This window comes from Kwoniella bestiolae, chromosome 5 (genome assembly GCF_000512585.2).
Source record: "Kwoniella bestiolae CBS 10118 chromosome 5, complete sequence".
Lineage (NCBI taxonomy): Eukaryota > Fungi > Basidiomycota > Tremellomycetes > Tremellales > Cryptococcaceae > Kwoniella > Kwoniella bestiolae.
This window is the reverse complement of record NC_089245.1, coordinates 1,836,563-1,855,032: the sequence shown is the minus strand read 5'-3', so window position 1 is coordinate 1,855,032 and position 18,470 is coordinate 1,836,563. Positions and strand designations below refer to the sequence as shown.

At 47.4% G+C, this 18,470-nt stretch overlaps 8 protein-coding genes across 8 annotated transcripts; 2 read left to right on the top strand and 6 right to left on the bottom strand.

Moving 5' to 3' along the window:
- Nucleotides 1-122: 122 nt before the first annotated feature.
- On the bottom strand, nt 123-2,467 carry I302_107079 (branched-chain amino acid aminotransferase; the record flags this gene model as incomplete). The annotated part of the gene is made up of 13 exons (XM_019192270.1): nt 123-276; nt 375-551; nt 671-731; nt 797-842; nt 909-1,002; nt 1,070-1,176; nt 1,239-1,318; nt 1,394-1,490; nt 1,554-1,577; nt 1,664-1,748; nt 1,843-1,897; nt 1,974-2,121; nt 2,282-2,467. 13 exons carry the CDS (start codon nt 2,465-2,467, stop codon nt 123-125), a joined length of 1,314 nt encoding a protein of 437 aa, XP_019045267.1.
- A 658-nt stretch (nt 2,468-3,125) lies between these two features.
- On the bottom strand, nt 3,126-4,547 carry I302_107078 (uncharacterized protein; the record flags this gene model as incomplete). Its single annotated transcript, XM_019192271.1, has 3 exons — nt 3,126-4,045; nt 4,138-4,308; nt 4,406-4,547. The coding sequence occupies 3 exons, from the start codon at nt 4,545-4,547 to the stop codon at nt 3,126-3,128; spliced, it is 1,233 nt and encodes a 410-aa protein (XP_019045268.1).
- Nucleotides 4,548-5,477: 930 nt separating this feature from the next.
- Nucleotides 5,478-6,418, bottom strand: I302_107077 (uncharacterized protein; the record flags this gene model as incomplete). The annotated part of the gene is made up of 3 exons (XM_065870399.1): nt 5,478-5,992; nt 6,063-6,164; nt 6,388-6,418. The coding sequence occupies 3 exons, from the start codon at nt 6,416-6,418 to the stop codon at nt 5,478-5,480; spliced, it is 648 nt and encodes a 215-aa protein (XP_065726471.1).
- Nucleotides 6,419-7,445: 1,027 nt separating this feature from the next.
- Nucleotides 7,446-8,392, bottom strand: I302_107076 (glycine cleavage system H protein; the record flags this gene model as incomplete). The annotated part of the gene is made up of 4 exons (XM_019192273.1): nt 7,446-7,537; nt 7,678-7,809; nt 8,051-8,197; nt 8,290-8,392. The coding sequence occupies 4 exons, from the start codon at nt 8,390-8,392 to the stop codon at nt 7,446-7,448; spliced, it is 474 nt and encodes a 157-aa protein (XP_019045270.1).
- Nucleotides 8,393-9,159: 767 nt separating this feature from the next.
- Nucleotides 9,160-9,987, top strand: I302_107075 (uncharacterized protein; the record flags this gene model as incomplete). The annotated part of the gene is made up of 3 exons (XM_019192274.1): nt 9,160-9,194; nt 9,284-9,348; nt 9,425-9,987. The coding sequence occupies 3 exons, from the start codon at nt 9,160-9,162 to the stop codon at nt 9,985-9,987; spliced, it is 663 nt and encodes a 220-aa protein (XP_019045271.1).
- A 298-nt stretch (nt 9,988-10,285) lies between these two features.
- I302_107074 (uncharacterized protein) lies at nt 10,286-11,393 on the bottom strand (the record flags this gene model as incomplete). The annotated part of the gene is made up of 3 exons (XM_019192275.1): nt 10,286-10,591; nt 10,727-10,850; nt 10,987-11,393. 3 exons carry the CDS (start codon nt 11,391-11,393, stop codon nt 10,286-10,288), a joined length of 837 nt encoding a protein of 278 aa, XP_019045272.1.
- A 422-nt stretch (nt 11,394-11,815) lies between these two features.
- I302_107073 (phosphoribosylamine-glycine ligase) lies at nt 11,816-14,490 on the bottom strand (the record flags this gene model as incomplete). Its single annotated transcript, XM_019192276.1, has 4 exons — nt 11,816-13,092; nt 13,164-13,305; nt 13,396-13,547; nt 13,638-14,490. The coding sequence occupies 4 exons, from the start codon at nt 14,488-14,490 to the stop codon at nt 11,816-11,818; spliced, it is 2,424 nt and encodes an 807-aa protein (XP_019045273.1).
- A 471-nt stretch (nt 14,491-14,961) lies between these two features.
- On the top strand, nt 14,962-17,210 carry I302_107072 (uncharacterized protein; the record flags this gene model as incomplete). The annotated part of the gene is made up of 8 exons (XM_065870398.1): nt 14,962-15,015; nt 15,145-15,156; nt 15,225-15,296; nt 15,420-15,713; nt 15,793-16,357; nt 16,424-16,537; nt 16,613-16,718; nt 16,790-17,210. 8 exons carry the CDS (start codon nt 14,962-14,964, stop codon nt 17,208-17,210), a joined length of 1,638 nt encoding a protein of 545 aa, XP_065726470.1.
- Between the last annotated feature and the right edge of the window lie 1,260 nt (nt 17,211-18,470).

Below are 18,470 nucleotides of genomic sequence, written 5' to 3'. Positions count from 1 at the left end.
AACTTCACCTTCATCTTCGATGAACCAATGATAGTCCCTCTCGACGTCCCAATACTTGATTCCCAAAATCCGAAAAATGATAGCAGCAAAGGTAATCTTTGATCTCTCAGATCTATCTTGCTTTATACAGACTTGACAGGATTAGCAATGACAGACCAAGGATGTTCGATCTCCCCAACTTGGATAGCCAAGATCCTATCCAATAATCCCTTTGCGATCGCCCCGAGCCCTTCCGGTCCAGTGGGTATCTCAATATCCCTTCCCTCGTATCCGATCCTATCAAGACAAGCAACAATGTCAGTGTCAGTATCATTAGACGTGTCTTTCACTCGAATACCACATGTGTGAGCTGTGATGCCTGAGCTATGACTCACTTGTCAACGGCCGAGACGATCGCTGCTGTACCTGTACCGAAAACTTCAACCAATGTACCGTTCTTTTCCGCCTCTACCAGATCGGCCATCACGAGTTTACGTTCTGACACGACAAGGTTCTCGGGGAGTCCGGGGATCTTGTCGCCTTTGGCGTGGGCTCGAGCTAATGCGAGAGCACTGTAGGATAGGTCAGCGTTGGTGTTGTTCCGCGAGAGACGAGGGTATGAGGATATAGGCTTGAACGGGAGGGGGAGGCAGGTAGGCAGGTGACAATGACGAGAAATTATGATACTTACGAATCTCTGGTTACTCCTGGTAAGACTACATCGTCCAATGGTGGGGTAACGAGTTCGACAGCTGAGATTTGATGAGGATCAGTCCATGCGGGATAATTGTACGAAAACGCTTGGTAAGGCACTCACTTCCATCAGGTTTCTTGAAAGCGACGAACAAGTTCATCGTACCGACCTGCAGATCAAACATAAAGGTGTCAACTAAAGCACTACCATTCGAAAGGACCCGGCCAGGACTCACCTCGGTCAAAGCGTGTTCTTTACCCAATAACCACAGATTCTGACTGTATCCTTCCTTGGCAGCTTCAGCTTGGGGCACGACACCGGGGGCGTAGCTTCAAATTTTGACCGGTTAGTAAGATTCACAAATAGCGGTGTCTATTGATGATGTATGATACCCACTTGGCACCAAGTTTGTATCCACCCGTGCCGCCCGGAGCGGCCCTAACGAATTTGGTAGTAGCCAACAACTGGACGGGCTTAAAGCCTGAGGCGTAGTATGGGCCGACCTGAGTGCATAGTATTAGCATAGTGAATGGGAGAATGTCCGTCAAGGATGTCTGACGCTCACAGGTGAACAGATGACGAATAACATGGCGTCCGAACTTGGTCCGACACCCAAAGCGTTTTGGGTTCCTATCAATGTGGGACCTGTAGTCGTAATCACATGTCAGCTGTTCTGTCGAAGTACAAAACAGATAGCTGGGTTCACCGTGACAGACTTACGAATGTAGAGGGAGTATCCAGGTTCCTTGGGGATCCACTCAGAGTCCAGCACGACGAGCTTCTTGATCAGTTCTGTCAAAGCTTCTCCGTCGAATTGCTGTTCACAATTTAGCCTATTGTCAGCTTCGAGCTTTCCCTCAAAATACAACAGCTGACTTACGGGAAGAGCGATTCTGGCTGCGCTCTGTTCGAGTAGTAAGATTGTCTATCAGCTCTTCTTGCTAACTAATCTGATTACCGTAGAGCTAAAGCAGGGACAAGTAGACTCACTCGGTTCATCCTTGCCATGTTCATGTCTGGTCTGAACAATCGGACGGTCCCGTCCTCTTGTCGGTACGCTTTCATACCTTCGAACCTGGTAGGTTTGAGGTATCAGCGAAGTGATTCATGATACAGATGAAATAGAACGACCGTCATAGGTTCCGGAAGATTAAGTGATAATAACTTACAATGTAAATGCATAATGAAACACAGTAGACGAAGGATCCAATTCCAATGGAGCGTCTGGCATACACCCCGGTCGGTCAGCCAATCTGGCTCATTATGTGGACATATGGTGGGTGTCCCGATTTATACTCACAAGGTCTGATCTCCGGTGTACCCCATCCATTCGCAGAGTTCCAATTAACAGTCAACATGTGATCTGTGAATGTTTTACCAAATACCAATTTGGAAGGAGGTAATGGTTTTTTGGGAGTGGTGGTCTTGGTGATTTTGAGTAATGATGGCTATGACAATCCCAAGGCCTCATTATATCAGCTAACTGCTCTAATCATATGAGAACAAGATCAAGCCCTTTTGAACAAGGTTGACAACAACAGCGTGAGAGAATGTTTCTGCAAGTGGACGGGAGACACCACGATATCTCATAGACAAGACAACACTCACATCAAGATCTGGCAACTGAATAATCTCACCAGTCATAACGTCCCTCATAGGTTGAGGGGTCCTCTTGTAGCCCCTAGTCTGAGTCTGGGATACAAGAAGAGGTCGTGTGATAACATTCCTGTTGGTGAGTTGACGGGTGCTCAAACGGGTTAACGAGCGTAAGGGAGCGGGAGCGATTCTTGACATTGTGTTCGGGGGGACAGATATCACTGCTTTTGGTGTGACTAATGATACTATGAGATTGATGAGGAGTGAATTGTTTAGGATGTATCTTATCTGGTTCAATGTTGAAGGGAGTGGGAGGATGTTACTCGTATTTTGAGTCGTAATTAAAGTGGCACGTGGCAATGTCATGTCTCCTTTGAAACGCGGTCCGAGTCCGAGTGTCAAGTGGGTTCGGCCGGATATACGGACGTACGGAAAGGGATAACATGAAGCCTTAGCCATTCTCGTTGATTCATGTAGGCGTTTCATCAATGCAGCTCGTCTACTTACGTGACACACAACTCTTGTGGTCCTGTCAAGAGCAGAGATATCATGTCACTCTCGGATAATGATGACGCTCAGAAACAAATTGACCCCCGCCCAGTCAAAACTCAGCAGACCCATATTTTCCTGGATCTTTCAATATCTCAATATCACTTGCATCGAACGAATGACATATGCAGCGCTGGAGTCTCACCAGATGCACAATATTTACCCCAATTCAAGCTGTATGGCGATGAGGGAAATGCAAGATCGAATCTTCATCGACATTTTAGCCCACTCAGGTTCCCAAAAGTCTCCTCTCGTCGACCATTCGTGAACACCCAAAAATACTAAGATATGAAGCAGAAACGAAAAATCAACCTTTATGGTTCCACTTTGGTGCCGTTAATAAAAGCGCAGATCTGTGAGCTTTCTTGCTCAGGTTTTGAGACTCGGGTTGAGCGTTTAGTCGTCTGTAAGGGGCTGGGATGCTGGCAGAAACAGTGGTCGCCAAGACTTGTCGTCGAGAGATGAGTCCTTCATATGGGTCATTTTCGCTTGTGTTAGATCTTGCTTGACCACGTGCTCTCGTGTTGCTCTTTCTTCTGGAGTTACGACTTTTCTTATCACCTTCGGGTACGTCGGTCTGCCTTTGCATTTCCGCAGAGTCCGATAAGCCATTCGATTCCACAGATCGGTCTGAATACACATTATCAGGCCTATAAAACGCGTTGTCTTCTGCTTCTCGAACAGCAGATTCAGTCTCGTCCCCGGAAGCTGCATCGTCATTGCCTGGCCCCTCCTCGTCAGATGTATCGTTATGGTCGGGTCTGGATGACAATTTCAGTTCAGGACGAGATGTGAGATCCCCTGAACAGGCATAAGCTGAAGGACCGTAATGCCACAGCGGTAGTCCGGAAGCGTAAGTGCCGGCTGCTGTAATCCCATTGACATACACGACACAAATCATGGGGAGCGCAGGTATCGGCATCAGCTTTAGTGAGTTAGACAGAGACGAAAAGAAGCAGTCACCTGATCGAAAGCCTGTCTTGTCAGTGCCATAGATGGCCTTTGTATATTCTCTGGTGAGATCATGTTGTTCACCATAAGCCGATGAATACGGATTGGCGGAATCGGTAGGTGGCGGGGAGAGTCCAGGGGGCGGCATGCCCCTCGAGTTACCTGGCATCGTGCCGTCAGTTGACATGGGGGGTGCATATTCACGATCGGTAAACGGATTAGTCGAATTGTTAGGTCCTTGCAAGGGTTGAGGAGCTTGCAGATTTCTCATGAACTCTGCCGTTATACGGTCAAGTAGGATTGAAGTCAATGCGGAAAAGCAGGTATCAGCACAGGCTCAGATAACATCGGCAGATATCTCAGCTCACCGTCGCGAAACCTTCTGTGGTCGGCCTCAAAGTCAGGATCTGTACCCTCAATCCGTCTGATAAAGCCAGTAGGTGCACCAGACCCGGTAATGTTTCGGCTGCCAAACGGTGTTTGTAGGGGCTCAAAAGGGGGAATGCCCCTTTGGCTTCCTACCTCCAGGTTCGACCCATCTGGTCAGACCAGACATCAACATCAGCATGATTTGAACGCTACAGCTCGCCCATTGTTTGTGTGTGCGTAGGATAGGTGTAATGATCGAACACTTACAGTTGGGCAATCGTGCGCAGACTCGATTGCCGCTAGGTGACATTGATGTACCAAATTCCTCGGATCCACGAGAAAAGTTTACAAGAGCCTGATACCCCGTACGGAGTTTGTGGAAGTCACTAAATTGATCTCCGGAAGCCATGTTAAATCGCTTCTTCTTCAAAGATCGTTGTATGATAGCGAAAGATTGAGAAAAGTGAAGTACGAATAGATACAACTGAGGCTTAATATAATGTGACATCCAGACCTCGGGGCTTGAACACGTTGATATACAGCATCCTGAGTAACAAGCAGAGCAGTGCAGCAGTTCAGGCTCCATTCTTCTTGTCCTCGAAAGGAGGGACTGTGACCTCATTTGAAAGCCTTCTCTCTGTCTCGCTAGGGTCTTTCTATCAAAGGAGGTCGAGCGTTTCACACCTGGGCGCTATGAGAGACATATCACCTTTGACATAGCTTACGAGACAAGTACCCTTTCATCGGACTTATCTTGGCGTGCTGTAGTAGGGATAGCAAGATGCTCAGATGTCCTCCTTGGTCTTGACTCTATCATTTTGAGTCGTGGGATGCGGGACACCCTAGGAGTTTGAAATCTTTCGAGAATCCATCGTTGCCCTTTTTGCATTTCCTGATTTTAGGACAAAGAAGGTATACCTGGACCATACTTTGGTGTCGGGATGATAGATGATAAAGCATGACGAGCAACAGGTCCTGATGTAGGGGAATCGCAGCAAGAGAAATCGTACATGATCTTTTGCGTCATTCGACACTGCACTTGCTTCTAAGAACTAGCAGCTACACTTAGTGCCACGTTTACAAGCTGAGAAGTACTGTAACAATGACAGCGTATCCACATAAGGGTGTCTTATATCTCATGAGATAATTCACAGCGGCGTCCAACGCTTTGATCCTCCTTGTTGATTAGGTCTCTTTCCGCGCGTGCTCTTATATCTCTCCAAGATGCGTCTCTGCCATTCAAGCTCTTCAGCAAGAATCTCTCTCTCACTCCTGGTAGAACGTCCTTCACCCGGTGATGCAAGAACGAATGATCTCTCAGTACGAGTATTGTATGTGCCTAGCCATCCTTTACCATCTTCTTGTGCGGCCGGGACGTATCGCTTGTGAGATTTCTCCCCGCCTGTGAGCCCAGATTGGTCTTTCTCCTCTTCCCGTATGAAGGAGAACGACTTGAAGGTCTGAATACAGTAAGGTTACGAGATCCAAGACCTGACGGGGTATGATGAGTAGAATTGGGGTTTAAGGTGGAGGCCCAACTTGTTCTCAGAGGTTGCAATGATCCCGATCGAGGTTCAATGGTTCTCAATTCAGATCTTGAATTGACTTTCATGGTATCGTCATTCCAGCCTACAAATACCGGTGATTTGCTCTTATCGCCTTGGTCTTGCAGAGGGGGTTCATGATCAACCCGTTCTGAGATAGCTGTATCAGTATCTTGTTCAGCACTGTCTTTCAGTCTTGTTGGTCCGTCGTTAGAACAAGTCTCGACATCGATCTGGGTATTAGTCTCGGAAGGGTGACTTTCCTCCAATGACCGGTCTGCCCGAAATACCGATTCACTAGAATAAAACCCTAAGTTAAACATTGTATTGCATTAGTGTCCCATCCAACCTGGTGAATATTAATGCTGACCCGTACCTACCTTGATGGTCCCGATTATAAGTCCCACGTAATCCTTCAAGTCCAGGAGGAGGCTGAATATCATTTGTATCCCTGTTTCTGTTCAAGGGTTGCACAGGATCACCTATCTGACGACAATCCTTTCAGCTGAGTATGATACCTCTCAGCTGTACAGCACTTCATCATTATCTGACTGACTCACCTGTCGACAGGTCTTGCATGAACCATATTGCCCCATCCCATAGGGATCAGCTTTAGGCTGTCCCCCCGTGTTCCATGAAGAGCGGGTGAGTACAGTCAACCAGTCGTCCCACTGTAACTCGAGTACTAGACATGTTCGTACTCACCTTTTGGAGGGGATCCATCTATAGAGGACATGTTGTACTGTATGTGTATCTGTAGTCGACAACAGTTCTGGTACAAGTATAATACTCCTAGGAGACCTTGCGGGTGGATGGATAGTACGCTGAAGAGCGTAGGCATAAAGTGGAGAGGTGGATGCTGTACAAATACAGTAGTTATCGTGCTGATTATAAGTCTGACCGAGCGGAAAGTACGGTCTGATCATGACTTCATCTCGCCACAGGAATATCACATCGATAAAAAGAGAGTTGACCTTTGTGCCTGTGTGGCCTCACTCTCATCGTCCTCTTTTGAGAAAGCCTTGTCGCCTTGAAGTGTTTTTCCTTGATGTCTTACTGGACAAAGGAGGGGTCAAGACAAAAGATATGCTTTGTAAGCGATCGTTTGCGCGCATCGTGTCGAGTCATTGTTGTATACTTGTGAGAGTTACGGGACGGGAGGAACGGGAGCTAAACTATCTTTGATTTCATCAATGACTCAAATCTCAGAACGATATGCGCAAAGGTTCAATGGCTGACAGTGAGTACATACTGTACATCTCTAGATATTTCACTCAAAATGCAAAAACTCACCTGTTGACAAGAATCATGACAGTCTCCAAACCCTCATACCCTCCACCCTCATCCGACCAAAAGTACGAACGGAATACACAGATACCAGCTAAAGATGATTATCCCATTGATGATATACTCTTATCAATCTTGCGTATATTGATCAACACCATTCTACTCGTCATCATGGTCTCAGCAGTGGTATCGGTAATGGTATTGTATCAGAAAATATCGAGATTATTCACTGGATTCGAGTGAGATGTCATCAATACACACAACGTGGAGGTAGTAGAAAGATATGTAAGATTGTGGTGGTGCCTCTTGCATAAATATGACGGATCGGTCAGTAGAATGTAGAGCGGTATCATCTGTTCTCGCATCAGATTTATCGTGGTTGTTCAACGCAAAGCTTGCTCTGCATGCCCCAGACATAATGATCACATTGTTTGTTTTCTGTATTTACCCAAGATTGCACAATTTCTTTTAACAATTTATTGACCTTCACAATGAGCCTTGTACGCTTCAGCATTCAACAGAGCTTCGAATTCGGCTGGGTCGGAGAGCTTGATCTTGGCGAGCCATCCTGTCGTATGGTACAAAATTTATCAGATCAGTAAGGAGCTTCGATAGAGTAGGATGGCCATAAGGTGATTATGTGAGGGGGTACAAAGGGTATAGGTATGTGGGATGACAATGTTGTAAGAACAATGCACGCAGACTCACCATTGCCCTCTGGAGCCTTGTTCAACAAACCCGGTTGATCAGCCAGGGTCTCGTTGATCTCTTCAATGACACCTGATACAGGCGCGTAGATGTCCGAGGCGGCCTTGACGGATTCGACGGCACCGATTGAGTCTGGGAGGGAAGGGTACAAGTATGAGCATGAGATTCTCCCTGACGATGCAGGTTTGCTATCTACAAGATAGCTTTTGCACCACCACCATATGCCCAGATCTCGACCAATCCCAACTCAAAATATTATCTGAACCCGTCTTTCGTCCCTCTATCACCGACTCCCCAATCGCCCAATCATACATGACCGACCTTGTTTCCCCTTCATCCTCGCTTCGATGGTGTGATCAAGAACATGACTCACCTCCCTGAGCGACCTCCGCTCCCTGGCCAGGCAACTCAACAAACACTACATCTCCCAACGCCTTCTGAGCGTAATCTGTGATTCCGACAGTACCGACATTGGAGTTTGAGTCGAATGAGACCCATTCGTGGTCTGTGGTGTATCGGGCTGCGATATCACAATGAATATGTATCAGCTCAAATCCAAGCGCCTAGCATAAATCGGGTAGAAACGCGACATGAGTGAGAGCTTCAACTCACTGGAAATGAACCTTACACCTGAAAATCTCATAGCGCTGGCTCTGGGAGCAACAGCATTTCTGAGGAGAGACGAAGCAGGTCTGGCGAGTCGAAGAGCGAACATTGTGAATTGGATGACTTTTGCTTTGTTCGTAGGAAGTGGGAGGTAGCTTGTTGAAGTGAGAAGGGAAGAAGGGGAAAAGATGCTTTGAGTGTTTCGAGGGGGTGAAGGGTATAGGATTGTTGTATCGAGAGATAAAGAAGTGTTGGGATGTTGTATGTTATTTCCAAGAGTGATGGTGGAATGTTGGAATGGAGACTCCAGGATTGGAAAATGACTGTAGGTCTATTGGAAAATACACTCAGTAGAGTAAGAGATAAGGTATTAAGCGTGATCTGATACGGTTGAGTGCGGTTATGGATAAATGGAATTTGATCCCGTCGACTGGGAACCATCTCCCCTTCATTAGACTGACTGCTTTGGTATCTTTTGTGGAACCATTATAATTGTATACGAGTCGATACTACCCATACGTGGATATGTCTATCACACTCGACAGATACATCACAACGAGATGACTGAGGGAGGCAGAAACCACAATCATCGAGTGACTGACATGTAAGAGCAAAGGACCATATAGCGGGTGTCTGTGCGTGTCTGTGCGTTGATCGATGCCATTTCAAGTGTCATCATCACCATCAGACAACGACTCAAATATACGACCCATACAACACCGTCATTGACCATCACTCACTGACTATGAGACTCATACATATATAATTGCATCACACATACTGACCCATTTATCATCACCACTACTAATCAATTATCCTATCCAATTGAATCAATCACTGACCATTAACGCCAAGTAACGTTCAAGTCAACCCACCATGTCGCAAAACCAAAATATCAGACTACACACCGAGTAAGTCGTTCGTCCATATCAAAGAATGACACCCACACGCGGTACCACCTGCACCTTTGCCACTCGTTGACTCCTGATATCTCATCCAGAGACGAGCTCGTCGATCATAAACCGAAAATAGGTGATAAGATCTCAGGTAACGTCGAGCAAGTGGGTAAGTCCATATCTCTCTCTCTCATATTCAGCCTCCCTTTCATAGTGATGTACTGATCACGTTTGTTTCGTCGTAGTCGGTAAGATCCTCAACAACCCCACCAAGATCATCGAAGGCGAATCGAAAAAGACCGGACACGTCATCACGACCCTACCAGATGAACAAGGCGATTATTCCCATACTCAAGGACACAAGCATAACCACGAAGAGAAACATTCTCAAAAACATATAAAGGAATCACCCCACCTCTCACCATCCGAGCGATCCCCCGCAGAGGGTCATACCCACGCCTCAACTGAGGGTGCACATCACCTGCACGACTCGGCCCATGCAGCCGACATACCCCCTTCCCCGTCATCTACCAGCCCATACGTAATTGACTCTACCTCTCCAGCATCCACCACAGCTGAAAGAGCAACTTCCCACCACGCTACCAACATCCCTTTACCCCCCTCACACCAAAACTCATTTGCGGCCTATACACCCACCCCTGCAGGTGACGGAGGGCATGTTTCGTCGGGGTACATGGCTCATGGTGGGTTACCTCCCGGGGGTCAAGGGGTTTCTGATGTAGGGTTGGGAGAGGGGGGAGTGGCTGATAGAGGGTTCTTCCCTCCTGCTGCTCCTGGGGGTAATTAGGGTGTGGGCACTGTTCTTAAACGTATACGTTGACCGCGGTGTTATTTTTGTGTTGCTTCTTGAGGTAGCTGCTTTGTATACAGATATGGTAATGACTTGATGATTGTTTGTCTCAATGATTCGTTATGAAAACATGCATATATATCACAGATGGAAATGGATCTACATCAACCAGGACAAGCGAGGTTATCATATCGAACTCCAAAGAAGAAAGTAAGTGCTTATTACTTGATGAATCTACGCACGACAGATCAATCAGCAAACATCCATCAATGCAAATCCCCTTGCCCGTTGATTTTCAGGTAGAAAGAACCACGATGACCCACCGATTCATAAACTTCTTATGAAACTCAGACCTCAACAAATCATTCACGAACTCCCCCTTTTTCGGCTTATCATTCAACCCCGATGCCTGATTCTTGAAAATCAAATCATCGTCCCACCTCCTCTTCACGGTGAAGCTCCCCGCGCCTGCTGTACTGGACGCTGGAGTGGAAGGTGTAGAGGGGGATTGTCCGAGGGCAGCTTGAAGGTTGAGCAGGGGGTTTCCAAGGGCTATTTCAGCTTCGCGCGATTGGGCGGAGGAGGAGGCGGATTCTGCGTCCTGTTGCGTGTAGGAGGTTTAGCGATGAGTCATTCAGTGTATATTGATAGGAGGATGAATGGTGAGATGTGCTTGTTAATTGGTGATGAGAGACAAATGTCGTGGTCACAACGTAGAAGAACCAGAACCACTCACCAGTCTAGCCTTCTCCTCTGCTCTCTCCTGCTTGATCTTGGCCAGCTCAGCCATCAGCGCAGCCGTATCATCTTCGTCGTCCGAGTCGTCGTCTGAATCATCATCGTCGTCGTCGTCATCGTCGCTGAATATACACCGTTGACATCAGCACTCCCATTCTCGTACCCACATACCAATCGTAACCCTTCCCACACTGGAGCAGGAAAGGAGCGAATATCTTTTGCAAAAGAGCAAGAAAAGCAGCAATGCCCTAAACTCACTCATCTCCCGCACCATCCACCTCCTTCCCCTTCCCCTTTTCTTTCACCTCCTCCTCATCGCTCTCCTCATCCCTATCCAGCTCAGCCGCCTCTTCAAGCACTTTCCGTCGCTTCGCAGCCACCTCATCGTCCTCTCTTTCTCCATTACCTATCCTCAACGCCCCTTCTAAAGGAGGGAGAGGCGGTAATCCCTGACTCTTCCTCTTCTTCTCGAGCGCATTCCGCTCAGCAGCTGCCAATTCCGCTTTCAGGTCTCTCCGTGCCACGTCAGAGGTATTTGTTTGCCCCGGTTGACGGAATTTGAGTTTCGTGTGGGAGGCTAGAGAGAGCTTGGATATTTGTTGGGAACCTGCTTTGGTCTCTCGGCCTTGGGTGGGATTCCAGGTTGGTCGATGGGCTTGGGACATTGTGGATGTGGGTGGGTGGGAACGGGTGGGAACGAGTACAGACTATACAAGAGATGAGGTGAGATGAATATGTCTTTAGTTTTGCAGCTTGATGATGGATATTGGAAGGGGGATCACTCAACAGATGAACGAAAGAGATACAGAGGAACGAGGTTGAATGTTGAATTGATGAATATTTGATTCCGTCGATACTACGCTCATTCAAGTGGCACCGTATATAACCGTATGATACCTCCTGTCTTCTTCAGTCTTGCAATATATGCTGGTCCATCTCCCCTCTCATGCTCCATGCATCTGCTCGAGGAGATAGTCCAGTCCAGTCAAAAATGCATACACAATGAATTCCCAAACGATACTTCTTCCAATTTCTACCTGAATATCCACGATCCTAAAATATCTTATATCTATTAAGCCATTCTGACCTACTGCCCAAACCTCTCCAACCCCGTATACCTAACCCCCTTCCCAGCCACCACCCGTCCAATAACCCACCCTTCCTCTCCATTCTCTCTCAAACTACTCAACGCCTCATCCACCTTTGACTTATCAACAACAATAACCATCCCCACCCCACAATTGAACGTCCTGACCATCTCCTTCGCCTCGACCTGCCCAGTCTTCATGAGCCATTTCCAAATTTCCGGTAAATTATAACTGTCTAGATCCAACTCTACACCCAAATCACCATCAAATATCCTAGGTATGTTCTCGGTGAATCCCCCTCCTGTGATATGTGACATTCCCTTGAATAAACCCTTCTTGATTCCCGGTAAGAGCGACTTGATGTATATCTTGGTAGGTTCCAACAAGGCGTCTCCAACTTTCTGACTCCCCCTAACCCATGGGGCGTTGTCCGTCAGACTCAGTCCAGAGAGGGACACGATCTTCCTAATAAGGGAATAACCGTTGGAATGAGGTCCACTAGAGGATAGGGCAATGAGAACGTCGGATTCCCTAATATCGTTCGAGGGGAGAAGTTGTCTTCGTTCTACCACACCTACAGCGAATCCGGCCAGATCATAATCGTCTGTATGGTACATTCCCGGCATCTCTGCTGTCTCCCCTCCAATCAACGCACATCCAGCTTGGAGACACCCCTCAGCTATACCAGTGATCACGTCGGTAGCGACAGGTACGTCAAGCTTGGAACAAGCATAGTAATCTAAGAAATAGAGCGGTTCGGCACCCTGCACGATCAGGTCGTTCACCGACATGGCCACCAGGTCAATACCAACCGTGGAGTGTTTCCCATAATCCAGCGCCACTCGCAATTTGGTTCCAACCCCGTCGGTACCAGATACCAAAATTGGGTCTTCGTATCCGCATGCAGCGAGGTCGAAGGCTCCACCGAATCCACCGATATTGGAATCTGCACCGGGTCTTCGCGTGGCTTTCACAACGGGTTTGATAGCTTCCACTAAATCGTTTCCTGCAGTTATGGATACTCCTGCTGCGGCGTAGGTTAATCCTCCGGATGGGGCGGATTGGGAAGAAGGGGTGGGTTCAGAGGAAAGGGCTCGATAAGCTATATCTCGTCTGTAGGTCTTGCCTTTCCATGAGATCTGGTCGACACCCGCATAGGCGAGATCGACTGCTTCTCTGAGTGTTGAGCCTGATGCGCAGACGGCGAGCACTCGACCACCGTCTGTGACGCCCGTGTCGTCCTTGATGGCTGTACCGGCGTGGAAGACGTGGACGCCTGGGGAGGGTATGATTATTAGCGTAAGACTTCGAGCGTTGTTTGTGGACATGAAAGTGGGTATCACTCACCCGTTGGCATATCAGGGTTGATAGTCATTGGTACACCCTTGGGGTATTTACCTGGGTATCCTTCTGAGGCGAGAACGACTGAGACGGCATATCCATCTCTGTAACCAAGTTTGACAGAGTCAAGTCGTCTTTCCACGGCGGCCTAAGCATCATTTCAATTGATCAGCTTCCTCCTTTCGCAACGATCGATTACAGGTGGTATCAATTGGAGGGAGAGAACAAGAGCACTAACCAGCATCACCTCAGCAAGATCAGTCTCATCATCCAAAAGCAACATCAAAGCCTGAGTCTCGGGATCACCGAACCTAACGTTGTATTCTAGTACCTTTGGTCCATCGGGAGTCAACATGAATCCAGTGAAGAGCATACCGACGAAGGGGTAGCCTATGTCATTTCAAAGATATATGTCAGCGACTGACATCCCTCACTACCTTTCATTCGAGAGTTCTTAGTTATGAAAGAGGTCAAACTCACCATCCTCTCTCATTCCCTTGATGGTAGATTCCAAACTCTCCTTCACTACTCTCTCCATAACCTCCTTAGTAGCCACAGGAGCAGGAGCGTAAGCCCCCATCCCACCTGTATTAGGTCCGCTATCCCCCTCTCCTATCCTCTTGTGATCCTGAGCAGCAGGCATAGGAATGATAGTATATCCATCTGAGAAAGCCAGTACGCTAATTTCCGGTCCAGTAAGGTATTCTTCAACTACAACTTCGTCACCCGCATCTCCGAATTCTCTATCTACCATAACGCTCTTCAAAGCTTCCAAAGCCTCCTCGTTGGTCTCGGGTATCAACACTCCCTTACCCGCAGCCAGACCAGACGCTTTAATCACACATCGTCCAGATGAGAATGGGTTGGACTGGATATATCCCACGGCCTGTGAATATTGGTTGGAAGTGAATGAGCGGAATTGCGCAGTGGGGATATTATGTCGGAACATGAATTCCTTAGACAAAGATTTGGATCCCTCTAACATAGCTGCAGCTGGGGAAGGTCCAAATACGGGGATACCAATCTTCTTGAACGCCCCTTCTACTCCATCTACCAGGGGCTGCTCCGGGCCAGGTACAACTAGATCTATATTTTCTTTCTGGGCGAATTCGATGATAGGTGAGAACGAGGGTGGAGGACCCCATGGGATAGAGAGGTTGGATACCTTCCCTCCCATTAGGGCTGTGCCACCGTTTCCTGGACAGACGTAGATCTTTGAGACCCGTTTGGATTGGGCGAGTTTGTAGGCTAGGGCATGTTCTCGACCTCCCGATCCGAGGAGGAGGATGGAGAGGGCCGTTGGAGGAGGTGGGAAGGAGGTGATCTCTGACATTCTGTTGATTGTCGAGAGGGGTGGGTGGGTGGAGAAGTGAGGTGAGAAGTAGCAGGTTTGTGTATATTTTACGCTTAACTTTTTTATCTTTACTCGTGTACTCGTATCTTTCAACTTTTCAAGAGTGATCGACTTGATTTGGGATTGAAAAATAATGCCACATTCGGGATTACCTATTACCTAGTACAGTGGGGTAGGTCAGAGTATCCACGTGGTCGGTGGCGTATGTTCCTGAATTAGCGGTAAGGGATGATCTGACGTCGTTGAGTGAACTGAGCGAGACCCCACACCACGTCCCACATCCACATCCACATCCACATTGACAGCTCCTATAAACACCTGTCACACTTTCTCACCTTCATCTTCCTCTTCTCTTCGTTCTTCTACAACTTAGACTTGCAGAATCATACACAATGTGAGTGTTCTCGCGAGCAAACGCAATCCTGAATATAGCATTTCAGCTCACACACCATGTACTCTACCACAGGTCCGATATTCAAACTGTTCAAACCAAAGCCTACTCTGGTGAGTTGGTCCTCATCTCTCTTGTACCCCACACGGCACATGATCATGCAGTATAGACGGTCTCAGTTTCAATTTATGCCTGATGCTTGCTTAATCATGTACTGACATCGTCTCCACCCTACTTCTCAGGCCAAAAACCCGGTACCTCCGGTCTTCGAAAGAAGGTCAAGGTGTTCCAACAAGAACACTACACGGAGAACTTCATCCAGGCTACCTTGAGTGCTATGCCTGGTGGACCGGAGGGTAAAACCCTTGTTGTTGGTGGTGATGGACGATACTTTGTGAGTGGAGTGTCTGCTCGTCTCGAACTCTGCTCATCACCTTGCCCCCGTGCTTGACCCTTTGCCTACTTAACATTGATGCTGTTCAACCTCGATGCTAATCTTGTTCATTGTTATGCCCAGTCCCCCGAAGCCGTCCAGATCATCCTTCGAATCGGTGCCGCCAACGGTATCAAGCACGTCATCCTCGGTCAAAATGCTATCCTCTCCACCCCAGCCGTATCAGCTTTGATCCGATCATTGAAGACCGACGGTGGTATCCTTTTGACTGCCTCTCACAACCCCGGTGGTCCCGACAACGACTTCGGTATCAAGTTCAACATTTCCAACGGTGGTCCAGCTCCTGAGGAAGTCACCAACGCCATCCACAAGATCACCGAGACTATCAAGGAATACAAGCAAATTCAACTTCCTGATGTAAGTGGAGTGCAGTTCACCCTGACGCTTTGACCATAAACGTTTATACACCTGCTGATTGTATGCTTTACTTCCCCAGCTCGACCTCTCCAAGACTGGTGAATTCACTCACGGACCCATCAAAGTGACCATTGTCGACCCCGTATCAAACTACATCCAACTCCTCAAGGACATCTTCGACTTTGACCTTATCAAGAACTGGTTACACACCACTTCTCCCAAACCTACCGTCCTCTTCGACGCCCTCAACGGTGTCACCGGTCCCTACGGCCGAGCAATCTTCGTAGATGAATTGGGATTGGACGAAAGCTCCATCCAAAACTGTGTACCCAAACCAGATTTCGGTGGATCTCACCCCGACCCCAACTTGACCTACGCTCACGAGTTAGTCGAGAGGGTCGAGAAAGAGAATATCGAATTTGGAGCTGCCTCTGATGGAGATGGCGATAGAAATATGATTTATGGGAAGGGGGCTTTCGTCACTCCCTCTGATTCGGTTGCTATCATTGCCGACTGGGCGGAGAAGGCTATCCCATACTTCAAGTCTGGTGTTAAAGGTTTAGCTAGATCTATGCCTACTTCCGGAGCTATTGATATCGTTGCTAAGGATAAGGGATTAGAGGTGTTTGAGGTTCCTACTGGATGTGAGCTACTCTTTTCCTCTTTTTGCTCGTTGTGGAATGGGAGCTCATGCACCTGTCGTGTTATAGGGAAATTCTTCGGTAATCTCATGGATGCCGGTAGACTTTCTATCTGTGGTGAAGAATCTTTCGGTACTGGTTCTGATCACATCAGAGAGAAGGACGGTGTCTGGGCTATCGTTGGTGGGTGACATAAGTTATTCTTCAGCTTACGATGGCGCGTAGAAAGTATAAGCTGATCAGAAAATACATCTATAGCTTGGCTCTCTATCCTCGCCGCTGCCAACAAGGAGAAGCCCGGATCAGGTATCAACGACGTCTTGATGCAACACTGGAAGAAATACGGACGAAGCTTCTTCTCCAGGTGGGTGATCTTTCGTCTGCTCACTTTCTTCTGCACCACGGTACCAAAGCAGTTCTGATCCCTGTACGTAGATACGACTACGAAGAATGTGAATCCGAAGGTGCCGAAGCAATGATGGACCACCTCCGAAAGCTCTTCGCCTCCTCTGACTTTGTGGGACAATCTCTCAAGGCGACCACTTCTGAAACCTCCTTCAAAGTTAAAGAAGCCGATGATTTCTCATACACCGACCCCATCGATGGGTCCGTCTCGAAGAAACAAGGATTATACATCAAGTTTGAAGATGGTTCGAGGATCATTTTCAGATTGAGTGGAACTGGTTCTTCAGGAGCTACCGTGCGATTATACGTTGAGAAATACTCTAAGAATGAGAGTGAATATGGGCTGGACGCTCAGGATGGATTGAAGCCTCTCATTGAGGTCGCGCTGGCTACTAGTAAATTGAAGGAGTTCACCAAGAGGGAGAAACCTGATGTTATTACTGTGAGTTGATATCTCCTTACCAATTCCAGAAGTATAGTTCGCTGATGAGCTGATTGGTGTGATATTAGTAAATGGTGGATATGCTTGCAGTAATGTGGGGATAAGTGTTTTATTATGCTAGGATTGAATTAGTATTAAAGATAAATCGTGATGCATCGAAGTCATTGAGCAAGAGTCGGAATGTCCTTCTGCGTGCATGCTCAATATATACTCGAGTAATCATGTGATATGTGATATGTGATATGTACAGTAAATTTGAAATGGGTGTGACATGGAAAGAGAGTTGCTGCTCAAGTCAGGGCGAGGGTGATCACAACTGTGACAGGTTCCAGGCTCTGTCTTTTTGTTCTTTTCTTGGCTTTGGCTTTGGCTTTGGCATTTTAGCTCCGACATCTCAAACTAGGGTGATGGGTGGGGGATCGTCTCGTAGCCTAGTATGTATGTACTACACAGAGTAGAGTAGAGTAGAGCACAGTAGTCGTATGCATCCATCCATTCAGACGGTCCTTCAGAGTAGATCTTGAAAGCTGAAACCAACGTTGGATGAACAAGAAAGAAGAGAACAGTCGACGCGTCTTTTTTCTTTTCATTTCACGTTGATTTTCATCGATTGACGTGCTGTGCAAAATCAACACCTTCACTTTCATTCTTCATCATCTGATCGTCTTCTCGTCGTTCATCTCATCTCATCACATCGACAATAGTCTTAGCTTGGATACATACGGGCAGGTCCCATCGCTATCACTCTCCCAACGAATCAAACGAATAACGGACCAAAGGATAAAGTAAAAAAGCCTGGAGCTGTGTAAAAGGTATAACTGTCTGTGTCTGTGCGGGCACTAAAATACGCTTGGATCATCCGACCTCCTTCAGCTTTTCATCAACGACGAAGTAGCAAGAGGGCACAACAACAACACAATCCTTCGGATTGAATCTGTAACGAGAAACATCATCAACAACAGTCATATCACACCGACAGATTGCATATCATACCATCACTCTACTGTAGATCAGCACCACCACCACCACCGAAACATCATTCGAAACACCATCACCCTTTCATACCTCTCTTCAACAATCCTTTCATATCTCTCACCACTTGATACGATAACATTGACACTCCTTTAGCCACTTGACGACATATCAAACGAAACGGCGTACCATATCTTTTTATCGACCTCTCCCATTCAATACAACTAGGTTAGAGTGAGATTTCCATTCGATCTCATACTCAGAGGATATCAATCCATCAAGCACTGCTACAACGCT